This window comes from Accipiter gentilis, chromosome 21 (assembly GCF_929443795.1).
Source record: "Accipiter gentilis chromosome 21, bAccGen1.1, whole genome shotgun sequence".
Taxonomy (NCBI): Eukaryota; Metazoa; Chordata; class Aves; order Accipitriformes; family Accipitridae; genus Astur; species Astur gentilis.
This window is the reverse complement of record NC_064900.1, coordinates 7183724-7203516: the sequence shown is the minus strand read 5'-3', so window position 1 is coordinate 7203516 and position 19793 is coordinate 7183724. Positions and strand designations below refer to the sequence as shown.

The 19793-nt window shown below is 41.9% G+C and overlaps 2 protein-coding genes across 3 annotated transcripts in view; one reads left to right on the top strand and one right to left on the bottom strand.

Moving 5' to 3' along the window:
- ATG3 (autophagy related 3) overlaps positions 1–7359 on the bottom strand; it is a 31427-nt gene extending 24068 nt beyond the window's left edge. The window contains 3 exon segments of the mRNA XM_049825018.1: positions 786–835; positions 4067–4108; positions 7195–7359. Of these exon segments, the coding sequence (XP_049680975.1) occupies positions 786–835; positions 4067–4108; positions 7195–7266 (164 nt within the window). The 5' untranslated portion in view covers positions 7267–7359.
- Positions 7360–8112: 753 nt separating this feature from the next.
- On the top strand, positions 8113–19476 carry SLC35A5 (solute carrier family 35 member A5). 2 transcript variants are annotated; one of them, XM_049824522.1, is made up of 7 exons: positions 8113–8256; positions 9023–9175; positions 9987–10085; positions 11757–11890; positions 15075–15142; positions 16468–17263; positions 18422–19476. In XM_049824522.1, exons 2-7 carry the CDS (start codon positions 9046–9048, stop codon positions 18488–18490), a joined length of 1296 nt encoding a protein of 431 aa, XP_049680479.1. In that variant the 5' UTR covers positions 8113–8256; positions 9023–9045; the 3' UTR covers positions 18491–19476. The 2 variants fall into 2 exon arrangements, with proteins under 2 accessions (XP_049680479.1, XP_049680480.1); XM_049824523.1 differs by lacking the exons at positions 8113–8256; positions 9023–9175; positions 11757–11890 and having other exon boundaries at positions 9985–10085.
- Positions 19477–19793: the final 317 nt, after the last annotated feature.

The following is a 19793-nucleotide window of genomic DNA, read 5'->3' as shown; positions in this document are numbered from 1 at the left end:
GAGTAACATTCTAAATAGCCTGTTCCAAACTGCTGGCACATAGGCCAGACTCAACATTATGTTTCCTCTGAAGGAGACCGTAAAAGGGCAAGAAACAATGATTCAAGCATAACTCCTCCTCCTTCAGTAATTCACAGCCCACTATAGAGCCAAGAACCTTGATGATACCAACTGCATAGACAATGCCCATCTAGGCACTAATTAGTTTTATAATGCAAGATACCAGTAAAACATGAGGAAGCACCCTATTTGCACCCTTATCGTACATGAAAGATAATGGATTTCCAAGGGCAAATGCTGCACAAAGTGATCTGATGTTGGCCAACTTGAACATATTTAACTAACAAATGCTTGTCTAAAATATACCAATTACAACTACTTCCTAGCAATTCCAGCTGCACATGGCTTTTGCATTTTCAATCACCAATCACCAAGACAAGCTCAGGGAGACATGCTGCTACTGCAGCTAAGCACTGAAAGCATTCACACTACGTACTTAGCTTATTTCCTCTAAAACTTTAGGAAAACAAACAAACAAATCCCCAAACAAATCCTCATCTCAACTACTGCTACACAGAGCAATAAGTCCTGCCTGCCTTAAGGATCATAAAACCATCACAAAACCAGCAGAAGTTCTACTGGAAGAGTCCATGTACTGTTCTGAAATGAGACAACTGTATAGTTACTGTTCTGAAATGAGACAACTGTATAGTTGCATCCAATGGAAACACATCAAAGCATAGGTAGGGATGCTAGTTTTCTATAATTCTTTTAATTTTACTTACCATTGCCAAGTAGGACAGTGGTGAACTAAGTGATCTCCAGCTGCGACAAACTGTTAAGGCAGGAAAAAAAATTAAAGTACTGTTAAATATGGCATAAGGAAACAATTTCCAATTTTTCTCAATATTAATATTTCAGTTGCACATTCCTTTGATAGATTAACTGTGTAACTAGTAACTGTTTATATTGGTTTGATGCTTTATTTTAACTCCATATCTCAGCTAACTATGAAAACACAAAGACTAAATTGTCTTCACCTGGAGGAAATGCATGCTAAGCACAACAGCAAATTCGGATAAAGTTTAAAAAACTGTGATATTACCTACCGGTCCCGTAACAAGCAAAACAGTTTCTAGATCCAGTAACATTGTTTACTCTGTGATGAAGAAACTTTTTATTTGCCACTCTTCAAAGTTTTACGAAGACAATGAAGAGCTTAATGTAAAAAAACCCTTAATTCTCTTTCAGTGTTCAAAACAATTTTGCAGCAAGAAGAAAAGTGAGACTGACAAATTCATTGAATCAGTGAGAGAACTGCAACAGAGGAATAAACAGCATGCATTTTAAGTAATGACCATCACTATAATCGTTCACCACTGATGTTAACTAAATATGGATAACCAATCAGTACACTGAAAAACTTATAAAGTTTTTTTCTGAAGAAACAGCTTTTTAAAATCTTCACTCTACTTGTTCTTAGCATCAGAAATAAAGGATTTTATAAAATTACATCATTATTGCAAAGCAATATTGGAAAACTCATGCTAGACTTGTGTACAAAGTCAAAATTCACCCAGCAAAGTCTAACCCACTGGACTTATTTTTTGTACACATCTTTTGTACACGTTAGAAGAGTGATTTGTGTGGTCTTTGCACCAGTGACTTTTGAAAATGAGGTACACACCTATTGCTACAGCTGTTTTCTTGCCTTAAAATGGCAGTTTATAAAAAGGTACTTCCTACTTGAACAGAAGCTATAATAGAATGACACAACAGGCTTGCAGTGTGTCAGCCATTTTCTCACCATGTCCTCCAAAGCGAGGCATATCAGCGTAGTGGCAAACACCACAACATGCACTGCATATGGATTAACAGATTTAATCTCTGAAAAACTGCTTTCTTTCCCCCCTTTTTCAACAAAAGTCTCCAGCAAAACTGAAATCGTCACTTTAAAGAAAACAGCAATCCCTCCTAATACACATGGAAATTTTAAAACTCATTACCCTTTACATAATGACAACACATGAAACTCCAGAATTATTTAAAATTCTCCATTTAAGGAACTGGAACACTGTTTGTGGCACCAATGTTAAAATACATTATTAAAGATGAAAAAAATTTAAAGTGTTCTTTGTGGGTCTAGCAGATACAAAAACCTAAAACAATACTTAAAATTCCATTTGCATTCTCTTCAGCTTAGGCAGCAACATTATCTAGCTGCTTTCACTTTCTATTTCTCAAGCGCTAATGCTATTTCATACCTAAATCAATATTGCAAAAGTGACAAGAGATCAATTTTAGGACATCTTATTTCTACTTCTGGAAAGAATGATTTTTAAGATTTTCCTGTACTTACATATCAAATGAAAACAGGTGTTATCTTTCTGAGGTATTAACTAGTAACAACTCATGACAGGCAAGAATTTGTTGCAATTAAATCAAGTACACAGATATATGAAAAGAGGGAGTAAGTGTTGAGTTTGATTAATAAGTCATCTTTAGCCTTATCACTAATTGATTCATCTTCAGAAGCAAGCCACAGGAACCCCAGGAAGTCTGTAAAACAGTCAGCATCTCAGACCAAAACACAGTTGAATTGAGATTCATTACCCAAGAAATCCAAACTCATTCAAAGATAACATCCTAGCATCATTATCCATGAGTGTCGATTCTTCTTGAGTAATCATTACTATATAAGACTAAAATCATCAGGGAAGAAGAAAGACTGTCAAAGGGACAATCAGCAGATCCATGCTCCAGTCTCATCTAAACTTAACAAAACACTAATCTTGCCGTATTGTTTCCCTTGACTAGTGCTTTGTAGAATCCAATTTATTTATCCCGTCAGCATCTAACTTTAAACAGACAATACATATTATTCACATTCTTACTGGTGTTGCTGCAAACCATTTAATGTAACACAGTGGGCTCTTGCTACGTTCTATAGATGGTACCTTTTCTTTCAGTACTACTGCAAAGTTTTCTCCCATAGATCAAGAAGGGAGTAAGCATTAGTAGAACATTTGTCTAGACTTTCTCTGTTATACTTGTTTTATATATAAATATATCACTATGTAATATATAAACATTTATGTACACACACATATATGCATGGTTATCAGAACAGCAGAACATCATGTTGCTAAGCCTGTTTTTCTGACCAGCACTCTTCTGGATCATAGAAAGCACAAGTGCTTTCTTGCCATGCAATGTAGCAGAAAAATGCCAGGTACCAACGTTAGGAAAGATACTTCTGTCCACATTATCCACCTGCGTCAGTCATCATTTGTTCCACCTTTTTCCATCCCATCTTCACATTTGTGCATTCTGTCTCATTTTTCTTTCATTCTACCTAACAGTCTTAACATTTTTTTTCTCATACCTCTGTAAAGACAATGTATGTTCAGAACAGTAGCACTTTAATATGAGAAAAAGCAGAATGGGCAAGTCAAAATAGCACTGCACAATAAGTGTTCTTACTATTCTAGAAAAAAATCCTGTTTGTTTCTGTTCACAGCAGACTCCTTAAAAACTACAACTGCTTGGCAGCATTCCAAAATACAACCAGCCTGAAGTGGTCTATAGTGAAGAAGAAGGAAAAAATAATCATTAGATACTTGGTGTGGACAAACTCATGTAATGGTTTAGCCAGAGCCTCGGAAGGAATCAAAATTGAGGTAAGCAAAGACTGTTCCCAAGATACAAGTTCCCTTTTGAGTTGCTTACGGGAAAGACTTCTGAAATAAATATATTCCTGTTTTAGTCTTGAACTCCCATGACAAACGGAGCTGTTGGCCCAGCATGAGCTTCCTTACAAGCCTTTCATGACATAATATAGGAAAAAAGCATCCCACATTCAGATGTCAAGTGCCATCTCAAGAGGAATTCTGTTGATCTACTGCATCTGTAGAGTAAAAAGGCTACTGAGAACTTCCACTTCATGGAAATTGTTTCAAGAAGTAATAATTAGTTGGCAAAGACATGAACTGTTCAAGACGAACATGGTCATTTTTTAGTAAAATTTATCATTACTTTCAAAATGTATTTCAAAGTTTCTACTTACTTCTTCAGGTGTAATTACTCCAGTTTCTTTAAACTTGGACTCCTGCAATAAAGAAAGTTTAGAAATTTTCAGAACTTGTGACAAACCCCACCTTACTGGTAAGAAAAGCATCTGCTCTACTTTTGTCTTGGAACTAGCTCTGTCCACAGAGATCTGTCAATCAGCTTGGGGGCAACTTCTGCCAGAGCTGATAGGCAGCTTACTTCCATATTCTATAATGTAAGGCTCAACAAAATTACTTGTTGCAGAATGTGGGGTATTATGAAAAAAGATCACATATTTGAAATAATTTTTTTTGCTACAGCCAATTATATCAACAATGAAGAAAAGATCCCTGGCACTCAGTATTACATTTGCCAGTAAAAGACAGAAAACCAGCTAGAATCAGTGATTCTCACAGTCAGGACTTTGGAACTGTTCTAGGCACTGACCAGCACTGCAATGCATCAATATGAGGCTTTGCAGTTAAGAAAGGTCATGAAATGAATGACCAAACTGACTTTTCTCTGTGGTAGGAAAAGTTATGTAGAAAGACTTAGTTATTAACTTTTTTTTATACCCATTTCTGTGCCTTCATTATGCAACCCATGGAAACAGTTTTGATTTTCTCATATTGTCACTTTTTTATGGATGAAAGAATAGATGGCAACATGATTTAGTTCTGTATGGACAAATGAAGTACTTTTGCATTAAGGACAACATTTATGAAGTTTAAAGATACAACATTTTTTAGCGTATTCAAATCCAGAGTAAGTGTATTTTGTTTCAGACTTCTGTTTCTGTTCTGTTTTTTTTCTTCAGAAAAGTCTCAAGCACCAAGGAAACCTAGTGTTCCCCAGCAATACAGCTATCTAAGAATAGCTTTTGAAAAAGAATACAATTTCAACCATGGCACAGCTCACTTTTCAAGTTTTTGCATCATCGATTACTGCAGAACTTCTTGCCCTAAAGAACTCACAATTTTTTTCTATCAAGACTAAAAAGCAGCAACTGAAAAGTACCTCACTTTTAGTTACAACTTCACCTTATTAAATCATTAAAGAAAACCAGCCACCCCTTAACTTTGTTATTCTTGATGCTTCACCCTGGTGCATGCTATCACCTGTGCTATGTAAAAGGAAATAAGCACACCTGTTTCATACAATACTGATTACTTACTTTCTCCCTCACTTCTAAAGAAGAGACATTTAAGAACAAGATTAAGCAAAACAGCAGCTCTACAAACACCATAGCATCACTATATGCTAGTTAACAGAAATCAAAGAAACTAAAACAATGCTAATTTAGCAATTTGGATTGCTGTAAAACTGGGAATTCTCAATAACACATTATGCAACACCACAGTGGAGACAACTTACTATTTAACCTCAAAATGAACTATAAGTAGTAGGCAACATGCACAAACTTGCATTTCTGGAATTACATAAGGAAAATATGTAAAATAACCATCCTCTGTTCCCTGAAGGTAAACAGTTCACTTTTTCACCTCTGTACATTCTGTGGTGTGTAAGCTAGTGAGAGACACAGGTCTAGTTTCTTTCCGAAGTTACCAAGTTGGAGCATTTATTTCAACCCCTTGCAAAGGGAAAATATACACGTAATATTATCACCTCCCATTTGTGGGAGGGTCTACTCCTGGCCTCCTCCCAATAGTACATCTGGGCACAAGAATTCCTCTGCTATTGCACCAGCTGTGCAACAGCAACTGTACTATGGTAAACAAGTCAGTTGACCTTTCCATGCCACAACTTCACTGCAGCTCATAGATATCACATTGGTGGGGAAATCTAGAAAGGTCTACTATCCAGGCAAGAGCATACTATATACCACAGAGGGACAGGTTCAATTAATAATTGAGTATCACTGCCTTCTGCCTGAAGATCTAAGCCGCAGAGCACAAGGCATATAGAAGGTCACACCATAAAACCACAGGCAGAGAGGCTGCTGTCATAAACAATTACAGTAGAATTATTTTTTCAAAAACATGGAAAAATGTGAAAGAATGGCTGACAAGTTAACACACCAAGTTGGGTTTTACATGAAAAAGTATTTGTAAATAGGAGGCAGAAGATGGGGTGTAGTCTAACAACTGCAGAAAACCACCTACAAGTTGTTTCTACCTGAATAAGCAGTAACAGGAACTGTAACAGCCGTGCTGCCCACCTTTACAAGCAGACTGTTACAATTTGCTCTCAAGAACCAAACAGCCCATTTCTACTATTCGCAGTTACTTTAGCACATGGAGGCTTCTATTAGTATAGTAACGCTGATACAGAAATAAGCCACACTACATAACTTTACACCTGCTCACATCATGAAGATGTGACTAGGTGTTTTTTCTGTCAGCTGAGGGAAGTTGCACTCTTACCCAAATAACCATTGCAACACATTCCTGAAACCAGGCTTAAGCCTACCAGTACACGAACACCTTTGGGTTTCCATTCCTGGTCGCACTATCAGTTGAAGTTTAGCCACTTTAATAGAAAACAGCAACAAATAAGCTGCTCCTGCAGCAGTAGGACCAGCGACACCCGGGCTTCGAAGGCCCGCACCTCCGAGGTGAATGCTCCCCCCCCTAACAGCACAGGAGCTCCAACTCGACTTCCCTCCATCCCGCACACCCCGGTGCGGGCCGAGGGCCGATGGCGTTGCCGCCGCAAGGCTGCCCCCAGCACAACCTCCCCCTGAGGCGTGAGGGAGCACCGCGCCCTCGGAGACCCTCCGCCGGCTGCCTAAAGCCACCGCAACGACGGAGTTCCCCGGACCCGGACGACAAACGAAGCCGCGGCCACCGCTCGGCTTCCGGGAAGGCGGAGCGACTCCCGGCCGCCCCTCACACCCCACCGGGGCGGCAGGGAAAACCGCCCGCGCAGGCGGGAGCCGCGGTAAGGAGCCGCCAGCGGGCGGGCAGCGGCCGCACTGCGGGCGACACCCCGGATGGGGTGGGGAAGGGGCCGGGGCCGCTCCGTCGGCACCCGCGACCCCGGCGGCTGAGGGTTCCGCGGCCGCCCCGCCGCAAAAAGGGCGGGCGCGTCCCCCGACCGGTAACGGCTCCAGCGCCTCAGGCAGCGCGCGCCTCCCCTCCCTGCACCCCGCCCCCGCCGCCAGGCTCCCGCGCGGACCGGCACCTTGAGCACGGGAGTGAGGTACTCGGCCACCTCCAGGGCCTTCCCCTTCACCGTGTTGATGACGTTCTGCATACTGCCGGCGGGCCCCGCGAGGAGGAGGACGACCGGCTCCCCCGCCCCTCGGCCAACGATCTCCGCGGCGGCGGCGGCAGCAGCCCCGGCAGCCCCGCCTCCCCGCCGGTCACGTGACGCACAGTGCCCTCCCCCGCCCTTCCCTGCGCTCTTCCCGCCCACTCCATGTCGCACACGCGTGACGATACACCGGCGCTCAACGCCGCGTCGCGCCCGCCCCAGCGGCGATGCGCCTGCGCCGCCGCTGCCCCGCCCCTCGGCGTGTGCGCGCGCAAGGCGGGAAGCTGCTCACGCCTCGCGCGCACGCGCGCCCCGCCGTCCACGGGAAGAGACGGGGGGGGGGAGGGGGCGAATCACGTGTCTGAGGGGACGAGGGCGGGCGAGAGAGAGCCGGGGTGGAGCCCGGTTGCCCGCGGTCACGTGGCCGGAGATGCCGGGAGGGGCGGGGCCGGTTGTCAAAGAGCATGCGGGCGCGCGCGCCCGCGCTGGGCGGCGGCGCGGGGAGGGCGGCCAGGGGGCGCGCGCTGCCGGGCGGGAGGGCTCCGCCCCCCCTCCCCCCCCCCCGCCAGGTGAGGCCGGTGCGGGTGAGGCGGGGCGGGAGCCGGGCAGCGCCCCACAGGTTGCGGCGTGGCGGGCGGGGGGGGAAGCTCTGCGGTGGGACGCTGAGGGGCTGGCCGTGCTCCCGCGGGCTTGGTCGGGTGATGGGCGTTGGGGGCGTGCAGCGGGGGCGAGGGGGAGCGCGGTGTGGCGGTCTCCTGGGAGCCCGTGCGCCCGGTCGCGGCCTCTGAGCACCGGCCGCCGCCGCTGCCGCCCCGGGGCCCGCCTCACCCCGCGGCGCGGCTGCGGCCCCGCTCCTGGCTGCAGCCGCGCGTCGACCTGAGGTAACGACGTGGCAGACGGCGGTCAGCGAAGCCAGGCGAGCGAGCGTTCCTTCGGCGCCGGGGAGCGCTCGGCGGCGCTTACCGGCCGCGCTCTCGCCACCGCTGCGAGGTGGGTGTTCGCCCCGCGTCTCCCCGGGGCCCGCGGAGCCGGGCGCTCCCTGCCGCCCCGGGGCCGTTGGTGGTGCCAACGCGCGCTCCGGCCGGCCCCGCTGGGGTAGGACGGCGCGAGTCCGCGGCGGCCGTTAACGGAAGTCCCGGCCGTTAACGGACGGTCCGCCCGCCGCAACCGGCCCGAAGGTTTTTCGCACCTGTGAGCCCGTTAACGGGTCGGCCGAGTAACGGCAGCGCTGGAGGCGGAGAAGGCGGGTACCGCTCGGGCTCTGCCTCCTGCGGTCCGCAGTCCTCCCCTGCCTTCTGGGCACAAGCCGGTGCCGAGTAAGCGCCAGGTCATCCCTGAGGTGTTGCTCTCGCTCCGCAGCTGTAAAACTTTTCCTTGGAATCAGGAACAAGAACGCTTTCAAAAATATTAAAGGAAAATAAGCATGTAATTCACGTAATCCTTTTAGCTGATCAGTATTCCATAGGTGAACTCTTCAGACAAACTGGCCCCTTTGTGCCACCCTCTGAGTCACTGTGTATATATATATTGTTTATCTCCCTTCGCTGGTCCTCGTGTCATATCCTTTTGGTCTCTTAATTTTGTGGGGTTTTTTTTAATAAAAAAGAAAAAAGATAACTGTAGAATGAGATCGTGGCTTGTGACGTAAGCATCTTTGTATAAAATAACATAAAGCAGTAAAATACACACATTTCCCCTTGTTTAACCAGGTTCTGGAAGTGCTACTTACGGCGTATTTTTGTTTTGTCATCCAAAGGGCATTGACAGCGAGACAGCACAATGAAGACCAAGTGCTGTAATAGATTTGTGTTTTGCTCCAAGACAACCGTCTATACCTTTCTGCTTGGAGGAGTGTTTATTGCGTTGGGCTCAAGTCGAATCCTTTTGATGAAGTATTCTGCCAATGAAGGTGCTGTTGGGCAATAAATATAACGTACCTCAAATAAGAAGGAGTTGGTATTTGGGGTAAAACAGACACCCAAAAGCGTAGTTCTCTGCCTCCAGAGTTCTTGGCATAAACGTTCAATTATATAAATAGCGACATGTATTTCTGTGCTGGAAAATCTCTGTATAGTCACAGGTCTAACATGGAGTGGTAAGTTGGGTTGCAAAGTGCGATCCATGTGGAGATTCACCCTTAAAAGATGAGGCAGTGGATTATTTTATAGCTGATTTTCAAAGACTGAATTGTTGTGTAAGCACTATCGAGGGTTACATGTCTTGACTGAAATATTTGTCTTGCCAACAGTCTTGGGAGAAAAGTGGTATCGTAGTGGGTGTGCTATAACTGGCTAGTATGACTGCTTCTCCTTTTGCCGAGTATTAGCAAGATATGCTAACAAAGAAAAGAGGTAGTCCTGGAAGAAGGTTGTGTCATCCTGGAAGCCATTTTTTGTGAGGGGAAAAAATAGCATACTGCTGTTCGGAGAAAACATACCTATTTTAAATTTTTTTTAGAACAGCAATGTTCTTGAGTTCTTCCAAAAAGTTCTGCTGTAAACTGACCAAATGAGTAAAGATTTCAACCTAGAAAGGAGACTGTTCAGGAAGTTGTCTATCATAAAAATTGGAATATTTATCATGAAAATGCTGACACAGCCTTTTGTACTTATGGAAAGTGGCTAAAATTCTGACTGGAGGGGTTAAAATAGTTTCTTGCTCTAATTATGAACTCAGGAAACAGAATCTGATTGTGTACTCTGATTTGCTGAATCCTACAGATAACAAGTATGATTACCTTCCTACAACAGTGAACATATGTTCTGAAGTAGTAAAACTGGTCCTGTGCATGGTATTGGCACTATGGGTTAAGAAAAAAGGTAAGTACCTATGTTTAAAATAACTAAAATGTGTTGAGTTTCTAAGATTTGTTGTATTTAAAATCCCCTTTTTTTATTGTGGGTTTTTTTGTTTGTTTGTTTTTTTAAATGATAGATTCGCATGTAGTAGTATGGAGTAGGTCCTTCTGGTAAGGTTCAGTGGAATTGTGTCTTCCATGCAGAGTTAAAACTAAACTTTATAACTCTGCTTTGTGCTGTAAATTCAGGTGTTCTTGGGTTTTGTGTATGGTAGCTGAAATGGGGACAGGTAAGTTGAATTAGAAAGTGTAATGAAGACACAGTCTAACATTTTCAGAATTTTAACACAGTACCATGCTAGGATGATAGGATTCACCTCACTGTGAAGTCACAACTGAACAGATGCTTATAAATTGCATTAACTCAAGGATTGGCCTTTATGTTCTGTTGTTCTGACCGCTCTTACTTAAAAGCACCATGACCTTCCACTGAAGAGGCTTTGTATGTGTGTAGTGGTATTTGAGTCAGAAGCAACATATCAATGTTATAATTCAAGGTAGCTTTGTTGTGAAGACAGATCTTGCTGTTCAGAAAGAGTGGTGTCAGGCTTCACTAGCTACTGATTTTGCATTGCAGGCTATTTTTCTTTTTTCTTTCTTGGCTTTTCTATCCTGATGTAAAAAGGATGAGAGGTTAACTTCGTAGCATTTCAATATGGCAGAAAACAGACGTTTAAGTTGGAAGAGGGAGTCAGGCACTGGACACTCATGTTAAATTGAACTGCTGTTTTTGTCCGCTTCTCCATGTAACAGTCATGGCTCTGGAAAGCTGATGAAATTTTTACCTCCACCATTTAATGCAAACATACATAAGACAGTAAATGTATTCAGTCAGTGTTTGCCATCATTGGCTATTGCCGATTATGTTTTCTGGTTTTCTTTCTTTTTTTTTTTTTCTCTCCCTTTTTGTTCCAGATGTCTGAGTTTTGCTGAATTCAATGTGTTGGTGGTTCAGAAGAGGAATAGATAACATTGTGTAGTCTTAAATCTGTGCTAGCAAAGTACTTCTGTCACCAACTCTAGAGTAGTCTATCACAGTCTTCCTCCTAGAGTGTGTGTCCCCTGAATACCTAAGTAAATGTCATTCTTTGTGCCTTGTCCTTTCTTTCTTCCTTCTTCCTATATGTTCTCTTTTGACACAGATCGTGTGCTGTGTGCTACAGGTACTGAGTTCTGGTTTATTTTGTACTTCTGACATTACTGGCTGCCCTTCAGGTGTTCATGAACAGATCCACTGTCTGTCATTGTTTCAGTTCTAAATTAGATCATCAGAAAATGATACCCAGTAATGATGTCACTATTGTGTAGGGACTTTGGGGTGCTTTTTGGCCCTCAAAGAATGGTTGATAATTGAATTTTTGATCCCAGTGGACAAATACTCTGATGGGGGTAACAGGTTCCCTGATGTTTTCTCTGCTGAAGCAAGGAGGTGAATGCCTGTAGACACAGGATTGCTGCTCTAGCTGTGTGTTGTGCCCTGGATCTCTCCTCTATGTTGCCGGAGGGCTGTGGTAGCTTAGTTTTTTCAGTCCAACGGTGTTCCTGAAAACAGAATAGTACCTATTCTGTTACAAGGGAATGGGCTTTCGATAATAAGAAAGATGTCTTTCTTACTGATTTCTTTTCCTTTCAGAGGGTTGTTTGGATCATCCCTTTGAATGTCTTTCCTGGAAGAATTTTTGTAATTCCATGAAATGGTCAATTCCTGCCTTTCTTTACTTTTTGGATAACTTGATTGTCTTCTACGTGCTGTCCTACCTCCAGCCAGTAAGTATACATATACTGAATAAAGTATCTTCCAATGTCTTGGTGGTAGGTAAAATTGCCCTTAGACTATCTACAGTTGTAACACTGGCAAGGCAAAATTTGCAGGTAAAAGAATGATCTGTTACCTGACCGGCCAGACCTTCCCATTCTCTTGCCCACTGGTCAGTGTTGTACAGCTCTCAGTAGAGGATAGTGTGTATTTTCTCCATCCAAAGTGATTTAGAAGTAGGCTGAATTGCTTAAGTACTAGGCAGGTTTTTGGTGGTTTCCCTTCTTTGATTTCTTCAACTCTGTATTTCTCATTTGTTAATCTTGCAAGTTTTTGAGCCGCGCTTTTCTGTGTGGCTCCTACCACTTTATGTGTGTGACTTGATATGATGACGTGTTTTCTTTCCTCACTGACTCCAAAGAAAAGTGAAGAAATGTAATCCCACAAAGGGAGTAAGTGTAACTGAAACTGAGAAGGGGAGGAAGAAAACTGCTTGACTCTTAATTCTTGCATTTGTTTATTAGTTATGTTTAAGCACAAAATCTAATTGGTACTTTCTTCTAGCTACGTTCATCCTTCTGGATGAATCTACATATGCTCAGGAAATAGCACAGTTTGTGCTTTCTTTTATTTTCATGCTGGGATACTTTTTGGTTCAGAATCTATGTTTGAAATTAGATGGCAACAGATGGTTAGTGCTTGCTATAAAATACTGTGGCTGCCCCTGTTTGACATTAAAAATAAGTATAAATGTTTCTGTTCCTTCTCTTTCAGAATTTTTCTTTAAAATACTGCCCTTTTAGGTCTACATTTCTGTCAGGTTCAGACCAGAGTCCAGAATAGGACCTGGCTGGAAAAATCTAATTAAAATCAAGAGTTGGATAGCTTAAAATAGCATGCATGGGTGCTTGGTTCTGTGGTTTTTTGGTGGTAGTGGGGTTGTTTTGTGGTGGTGTTTTTGAGGTTTGTTTTTTGTTGTTGGGTGGGTTTTTTTTTTACTTTAGGAAGGAGATTCAGCTATAATGTTTGTAATAGCAAAGCCTGATGTTTAGAAAGTTACATAAACACTATTGCTTTCTTAAGGAATTTGATTTGGCTCAGTTAAGGTCATCTTTTGTAACATGCACAGCTTTTATATTTTATACACACGCCTCCCCACATACCCTATCTCTCTCCCCTGAGAACATGTGCTCTGAGATTCCTCTTTTTTAGAATTCGTAGTGTCTTATACCTTTTAACTGGATATATTTTATGAGGGTTAGCTGAAATTGTGACTTTGTCATGGTAAACAAGTATTAAAAAAGATAACTAAATACCTGTAAGGTAGAATACTTTCATAGTGTACAAGACCATGAAAGTGAAAAGGTTGAGGCAGGGTGCTTGAAAGAGGGTGGCTATACCTCACTGAACTTGGTTTCATGTGACTTCAAAAACTAAGTAGGTTTGGGACTAAGTATTACCTGGCTGAGTAGTTGCCTGAAGTGTAAAGTTGCTTTGGTGAGATTTTTGCTTGAAGCTTCAGCTGTAACTATGGATACTCTTTAGTGGCTAACATTTCCTAGTGATAGAACTTATTTTTTAGAGATTTTGTCTGTGACATGTAAGTTAGTGGCATGGCGATCTTTGGTAAGTTTTTTCCTTACTCCTCATCTAGGACAGAGCTCCCTTGAGGCCTTAGAGAACAAAACAACTAAAAATTAATTCCTTGTAACTATCCTGCTATAGATTTTGATCATATCGTGTTACCAGACATGTTGGATGGAGGGCTTTGAATGTAAAGCAAAACCAGAGTATATGTGGAACACTTGTACATTTTGCATCAAGCCTTTTTTTTCCAGAGTGGTTTCTGCCAGATTCACTTATTTATTCAATATTTTTCTCCTTCCACAGTGTTCACCTAACATGAATATTTATTGAGTTGTAATCTTGCAAAGTGGAAAATTAAGCACAGGTTTCTTAGGCAGGTGTCTTGTGTCAGTCTTCAGTTTACTTGAGACCCTGTGTCGTGCTGTTTCATGAGATTTATTATTCAGCAGATAGTATGTTGGAATAGAGTGGAACTAAGGTAATGGGAAAAGGGCCTGTGCTTTTCTGCTGGCAAATGAAAAAGGCTCTGCTATTGCAGAATTTGGAATGTGGAAATGCAGATGTGAAAGTTCAAGATAAATTCTGTGTTTTGCATTTCTGAATACATATATGTTTTTGTGTAAAATTGTCTAAAAAAGTGATCTCACTCTGAGGCTGAGTTGGAGAAAAGAGTTCAGATGCCTAGATTTTTGAACGTGTACTGACTGCACAGGACAGTCCTGAATAACGCACAATTTGCGAAACACCCCCAACCCCAAAAAGAACCTTTTTCCCTCACTGGTGCTGGTAGGTTCTGATCTTTAATGGTAACTGCAGTGCCTAAAAGAGCCTCATCTTGGTCCAGTGTCCCTGTGTAGAGTGTCTAATACAGAGACCAAATAGACAGTCTTGCTACAAGGAGCTTGCATCTTGGCATCATGGCCATGGATTAGGGCATAGTCATTATTATACAGCTATTCCCAAATTAGGCAGGAGCTTTAGAGTTATCTTCAGTTGTACTTTGAAATGGATGAATTTTTTAGAACAGTTGCAGTCTTGAAAATTCAAGCTGAGCACCTCCTTACCTTTGATAAATGATACAGCAAATGCACTTGACATACAAGAAGTTTATTTTCTGCAAGTGCCTTGTCCAAGTCTGGGATTTCATGAATGCCGCAAGCTGGCACTGCAGCCAGAAGCAGCCTCACTTTCCCCTATTCTTTGCTTATTTCCATTTTGGAGCAACTTCCTCCTTTATGCTGACACAGCTGGTTTTGCAGCTAACTGGTCAGCCTGGCTGGGGAACTGATCTGACAGAAAACTAAACCATTTTCTTTTTTGATAAGTAAGGTTTCCACTGGATTGGTTTCCTCACACCTTTGTTTCAATACAGCTTTCCCCACTACAGTGGAACTTAGGCTTTGTGGTTTGCTTGAGAATTTGAAATAAGACTTGAATGTAATTTTAGGGGCATATTATTCTACTACTTGGGTAAGAAGGAAAGTTCAGTAGCAGGATGATGCTTTTCACTCTGACACTTTGCACAAAGGTGAACACTTGAAGTTGGTGGGCTTTTGATGTCCACGCTATGTCTGGAGTATAACTTTGTTCCCCTTCTTCTCTTTCTAGGCAATGGCTGTACTCTTCTCAAATTTTGTCATTATAACAACAGCTCTTCTTTTCAGGATAGTGCTAAAGTAAGTAGTATTTACTAAAGTAAATTAAATTTTATATCTTCCTAGCCTTGATGAAGAAGTTAAGCTACATTCTTTCCCTTTGTCTGATGGGAACAGTAATTCTCTTTTCTTGTGGCTATACCAACTCAGAGAGATGGCTTTGTTTCTACGTCTGAAGATGTAGGAAATAATAGCTTATTAGGAGTCCCTACATATCTCTACACGTTTGGTCAACTGTAATATATAATCATGATTTCAGTTGTTCTCTAGTTGTAGGATGGTCAGAATTAAGGTTTGGGTACTTTCATGTGTACGGTAAATCTCAAATTTCACGATTAACAGTACTTCTTTCCAGTCTGTTGTAATTCTTAATTGAATATAAATGTAATCTAACAAGAGGAGATGAGATATGTAAGAGTGAAAGATAGAGGTGTCTTCGGTAATATTGTGCAAGCCCTGATGTGTTTCTGGTCAACTGCATAGTATGTTTTAAAAAGTAATTATATGTCCTTTCTTCGTTATTCATGTGACAAAAGCCAGACTCTCACTCCTATGTGTTCCACTTTGCCTGATTTGTGCTCTTTACGGTGTGATTTAGATTCAGAAAAGACTGACAGGGAAATGGATATTAACTTCATGCTCTACTCAAAAAGTCATTTGTGTTGAACGTGGAGCAAAGATGCCTTTTCTACAGGTGTTAATATACCAAAACAGTGTCTGATAGTCTGACTTGAAATGCTTTTTCTCAGTTGTTTAATGTCTTTTGTGATGTCACAGTTTACTTAATGTTCCAAATTTCTGTTTTTCCCCAAGATAAACAGGCTTTGCTTGAGTGAAAAAATAGCATAAATAGTTCTAACAGTCTTACAAGTTACGTTCATAGATTTATGTGATTTACCATCATAAAATACTAGAAAAGGGCACAAAATCATGGGGGAAGTGAAGCATAGGAAAAGTTTGCCAGAGAAAGAGGGTGATTTTTTTTGTCTGTGATTTCTTTTTATCCATCAGACCTGTGTTCCCATGGAGACAACAGTTGCTTTTAAGTTGTCAGTCAGTATCTAGAACTAACATGATCTTGAAAGACTTTCCTTAAATTATCTCTACAGAATACTCTATTTTGTATTTCTGTGATTGCCAGTCTGGGCCCCCCTTGCCATAGAAAAGCATGCTGCGTTTTGGCATTTTACTGTCAATTCGGAAAAGCCAAGATTTTAATTTGCGCCTGTCTCTGTCTCCTTATCTGTGGCATTATGTCTTTAGGTGTTTGATAGAGCTTGTTCTCCTGTCATATAATTTGTGCCACTGTGTTTCTAAAGTTTGTGGCTTTTTCTGTCTACTTCTAGGCGAAAACTCTCTTGGGTACAGTGGGCATCTCTGGTGATTTTATTCCTGTCCATCGTTGCCCTGACTCTAGGAACTGGAGGCCATCAGCAAAGCTTGGCTGCACATGGATTCCATCACAATATGTTTTTTAGTCCATCTAACCACTGCCTTCTCTATGCCGGACCTGAGGAAGCATGCCTGGAAAAGGGCAATTGCATAGCACCAAGTTTCCTTCCCAGCTTCCAGTGGAATGTCACCAGTACCATGGCAGGAGCATTGAAACCTCTCCGCCTCAGCCTGGGCCATCTGCTTATTCTAGTGCAGTGTTTCATTTCTGCCCTGGCTAACATCTACAATGAAAAGATCTTGAAAGATGGGGATCAGTTTGCTGAAAGCATCTTCATGCAGAACAGCAAACTGTATGCCTTTGGGGTGCTGTTCAATGGGCTTATGCTGGGGCTGCAGGCTAAGGACCGGAGGCAGATAGGGAATTGTGGCTTCTTTTATGGGCACAACATCTTCTCGGTGGCCCTCATATTTGTCACAGCTTTCCTGGGGCTGTCTGTAGCCTTCATCTTGAAGTTCCGAGACAATATGTTCCATGTTATGACTGCTCAGATCACCACTGTCATCATCACCGCCGTCTCTTTCGTCATCTTTGACTTCAGGCCTTCTCTAGAGTTCTTTTTGGAAGCTCCTGTAGTGCTTCTCTCCATATTCATTTATAATGCCAGTAAACCAAGAGGCCTGGAATATGCTACTCTGCGGGAAAGGACCAAACTCGTCAAAGGAGATGCGTGGGAGAGGTCAAGTGGGGTAAGGCTTTTCAGTACTTGTCTTTTCTGGTTTCTTTTTTGTTTCACCTCCATTTATGCTATGGAATGTTTGGAGGATTGATTTGGTACGTGACTGGACTCATCCCTCAATCACCAAAACTCCTCAGTATTTCTTAAAATCTTTTAAATTGATTGGGTATTGCTTTGCATATACCACTTTTTCAATTCATGAAGCCTGTGTAAGCATTGCTTTCCTGCTGTGACTATAGACAGTCCTGTGAGCAACTTCAACTTTGTACAAATCCTTTCTTGAAACCTTTATAACCAAACTATTTTACTGGTCCTGGGCATTCAGAAATTGGTATTGATGTCTGGGAAATAATTGTACATAAGTAGAACTGATAAATCTGTGTAGCTGAGACCGTATCATGAAGAAGTTGATATATTTGATATTAAGATTCTTTCTACTTCAGTCAAAGATACCTGAAGACAAAAAGGAAATGTTTAAATACATACAGAGTTTTAACACATTTTTTTTTCTTACAGAACATTTCCTCCAGGCCCATTAGTGGTTTTTGTCCTAATCTAGTTAACTAGAACATGACAGGGAGGTCTTCCTCTTAGATATGTCATTCAGTTGAGCAGAGCAGTCTAAGGGGGAAGGGTTAATGTTTGTGTACTTTTAGTTTGCCTGTACAGATGTGTTCTGTAATACATGTTGCAACCAGCAGAGTGCTGTCTCTGTTTAAGAAACATTAAACTTGGAAGATAGGTTTTCCAGAAATTCCACATGGTGCCTTTTTCAGCTGTTGTTTAACAAGCAGTAAATAACACAAAGTCATATGTTTTTGGTATACTGGGCATTATCTATTGTAGCACTTACAATTGAGCAGCTGTGGTAAAACCAAATAGCACTATGTAAGCGGGCTTCCTGATGAAGGAATAGGCTACAAGCTGGTTTAGGGAGCGCTCACTAAAAAGTGTTAAAGATACAGGGGATTTTTTTTTATGAGCATGTATATCCTAGAGCAAGATTATAACACACTGGTAAGAGATTTAAATTACAGGGTCTTGATATTATATAAGTGATACCTTCAAAATAAACTTTATTCTTCTCTTCTCTTTTTTTCTAAATTGTTTTATTAATAACAAGATAACTTTTGCTCACATTATTCTCTTTTCCTTCTGATTCCTGTAGGATGGAGAAGAATTTGAGAGATTGAACAAACCAAGCAGTGACATTGATACAGATGAAGATTCCCTCTAGCATGAGGCTGGCTCAGAGGAGTGCTGTTACTCAGTGAGAGAATGTTAATGTTTTATTAACATAGAGAAGGGTCATTTTTCCCCGCTTGCAGAGCAAATGAGACTATTTGGGGGCTGGATGTCAGAGATGGATGAGGAAAACATTCAAGCCATATATATGGAGAGTTGTATTCCTTCTTCCTATCCATGTAAATCAGGAGTTCAAAATCTGCTGAAAGAAATAAGATTTGTAACTGATGCAAACAAGAAGAGGCTTGGACCCTGGACTCAGTGGTCTGGGTGACATGTGGTGCATTGTGGAAGGCAGTCCTGGACTCTAACCATATGTCTTTCACCGCTTTTGTTGACTGTCCTGAGTCACTGCAACTTCCTGTATGAATTCCTTGGTTAGCAAAGCTAACTGTTCTCCACCTTGCAGAAGTGATATGAGTGTTGATTAATGTTTTTGCTGTATCTTCCAATGTACAAATGCTCCAGTAAGGTTTGTTTTCAGGACTTAAGATGTTACTAATAACCTCATAAATAACAAGGCATATTGACTGTTTTACTGTATTTTGGCAATTCAGACTGACATATCCCTAGCTGAGTAAGAGTCTCTCTGAACCAACCTCATCAAACTTTTACTTGAGAATGTATAATAAATCAAATAATTTGGGTTAAGGTATGTTGATCCGTCAGACAGGCAGACCTCTAGATTGTGATTGGAATTTGAATGGTCTTAATTCTGTCTTCATTCCTGTTTATACATCAGTGTAACTCTACTGACTCCTGTGGAGTCCGTCCTTTCTGATTTTCTCTGATGTGACTGAGAGCAGAATAGATTTCACTGACTTCAGCCATTAGTTCACACATTTTCAGTGTGAGACTGTTGTGTGCCTGTCTCCCAGTGTCTGGGGAAATGGAAATCTGGAATGCCTTTGTAGCAGGTAGTGAATTTTACATGCAACTTATGTGGCCTAACTTTGAAAGAGCTTGAATAAAACAAAAGTGTGTTATACACTTTATGAATTACATGTTATGAATGCATCATAGGGTCTTTTTTTGTGTTTAGAAAGGCTATGTGTAGAGGCTTAGTTTGCACTGAGGCTACTGTCTGAAAACAAATATTATGCAGCTACAGTGATGCCCTTCAACATCTGGAACACTGAGCAAGAGGATACAGGTGGTAGTATCATGTGGTGTTGCTCCACCCTGTCAGACTGATAAGGTCTTGCATTCATTTTGGAGAGAGAGAAATCATTCTGCAAAGTGCCAGACATAGTGATCTCAGAGTCATTGTTGAGACGTCTGCTGGACTGTGTTTT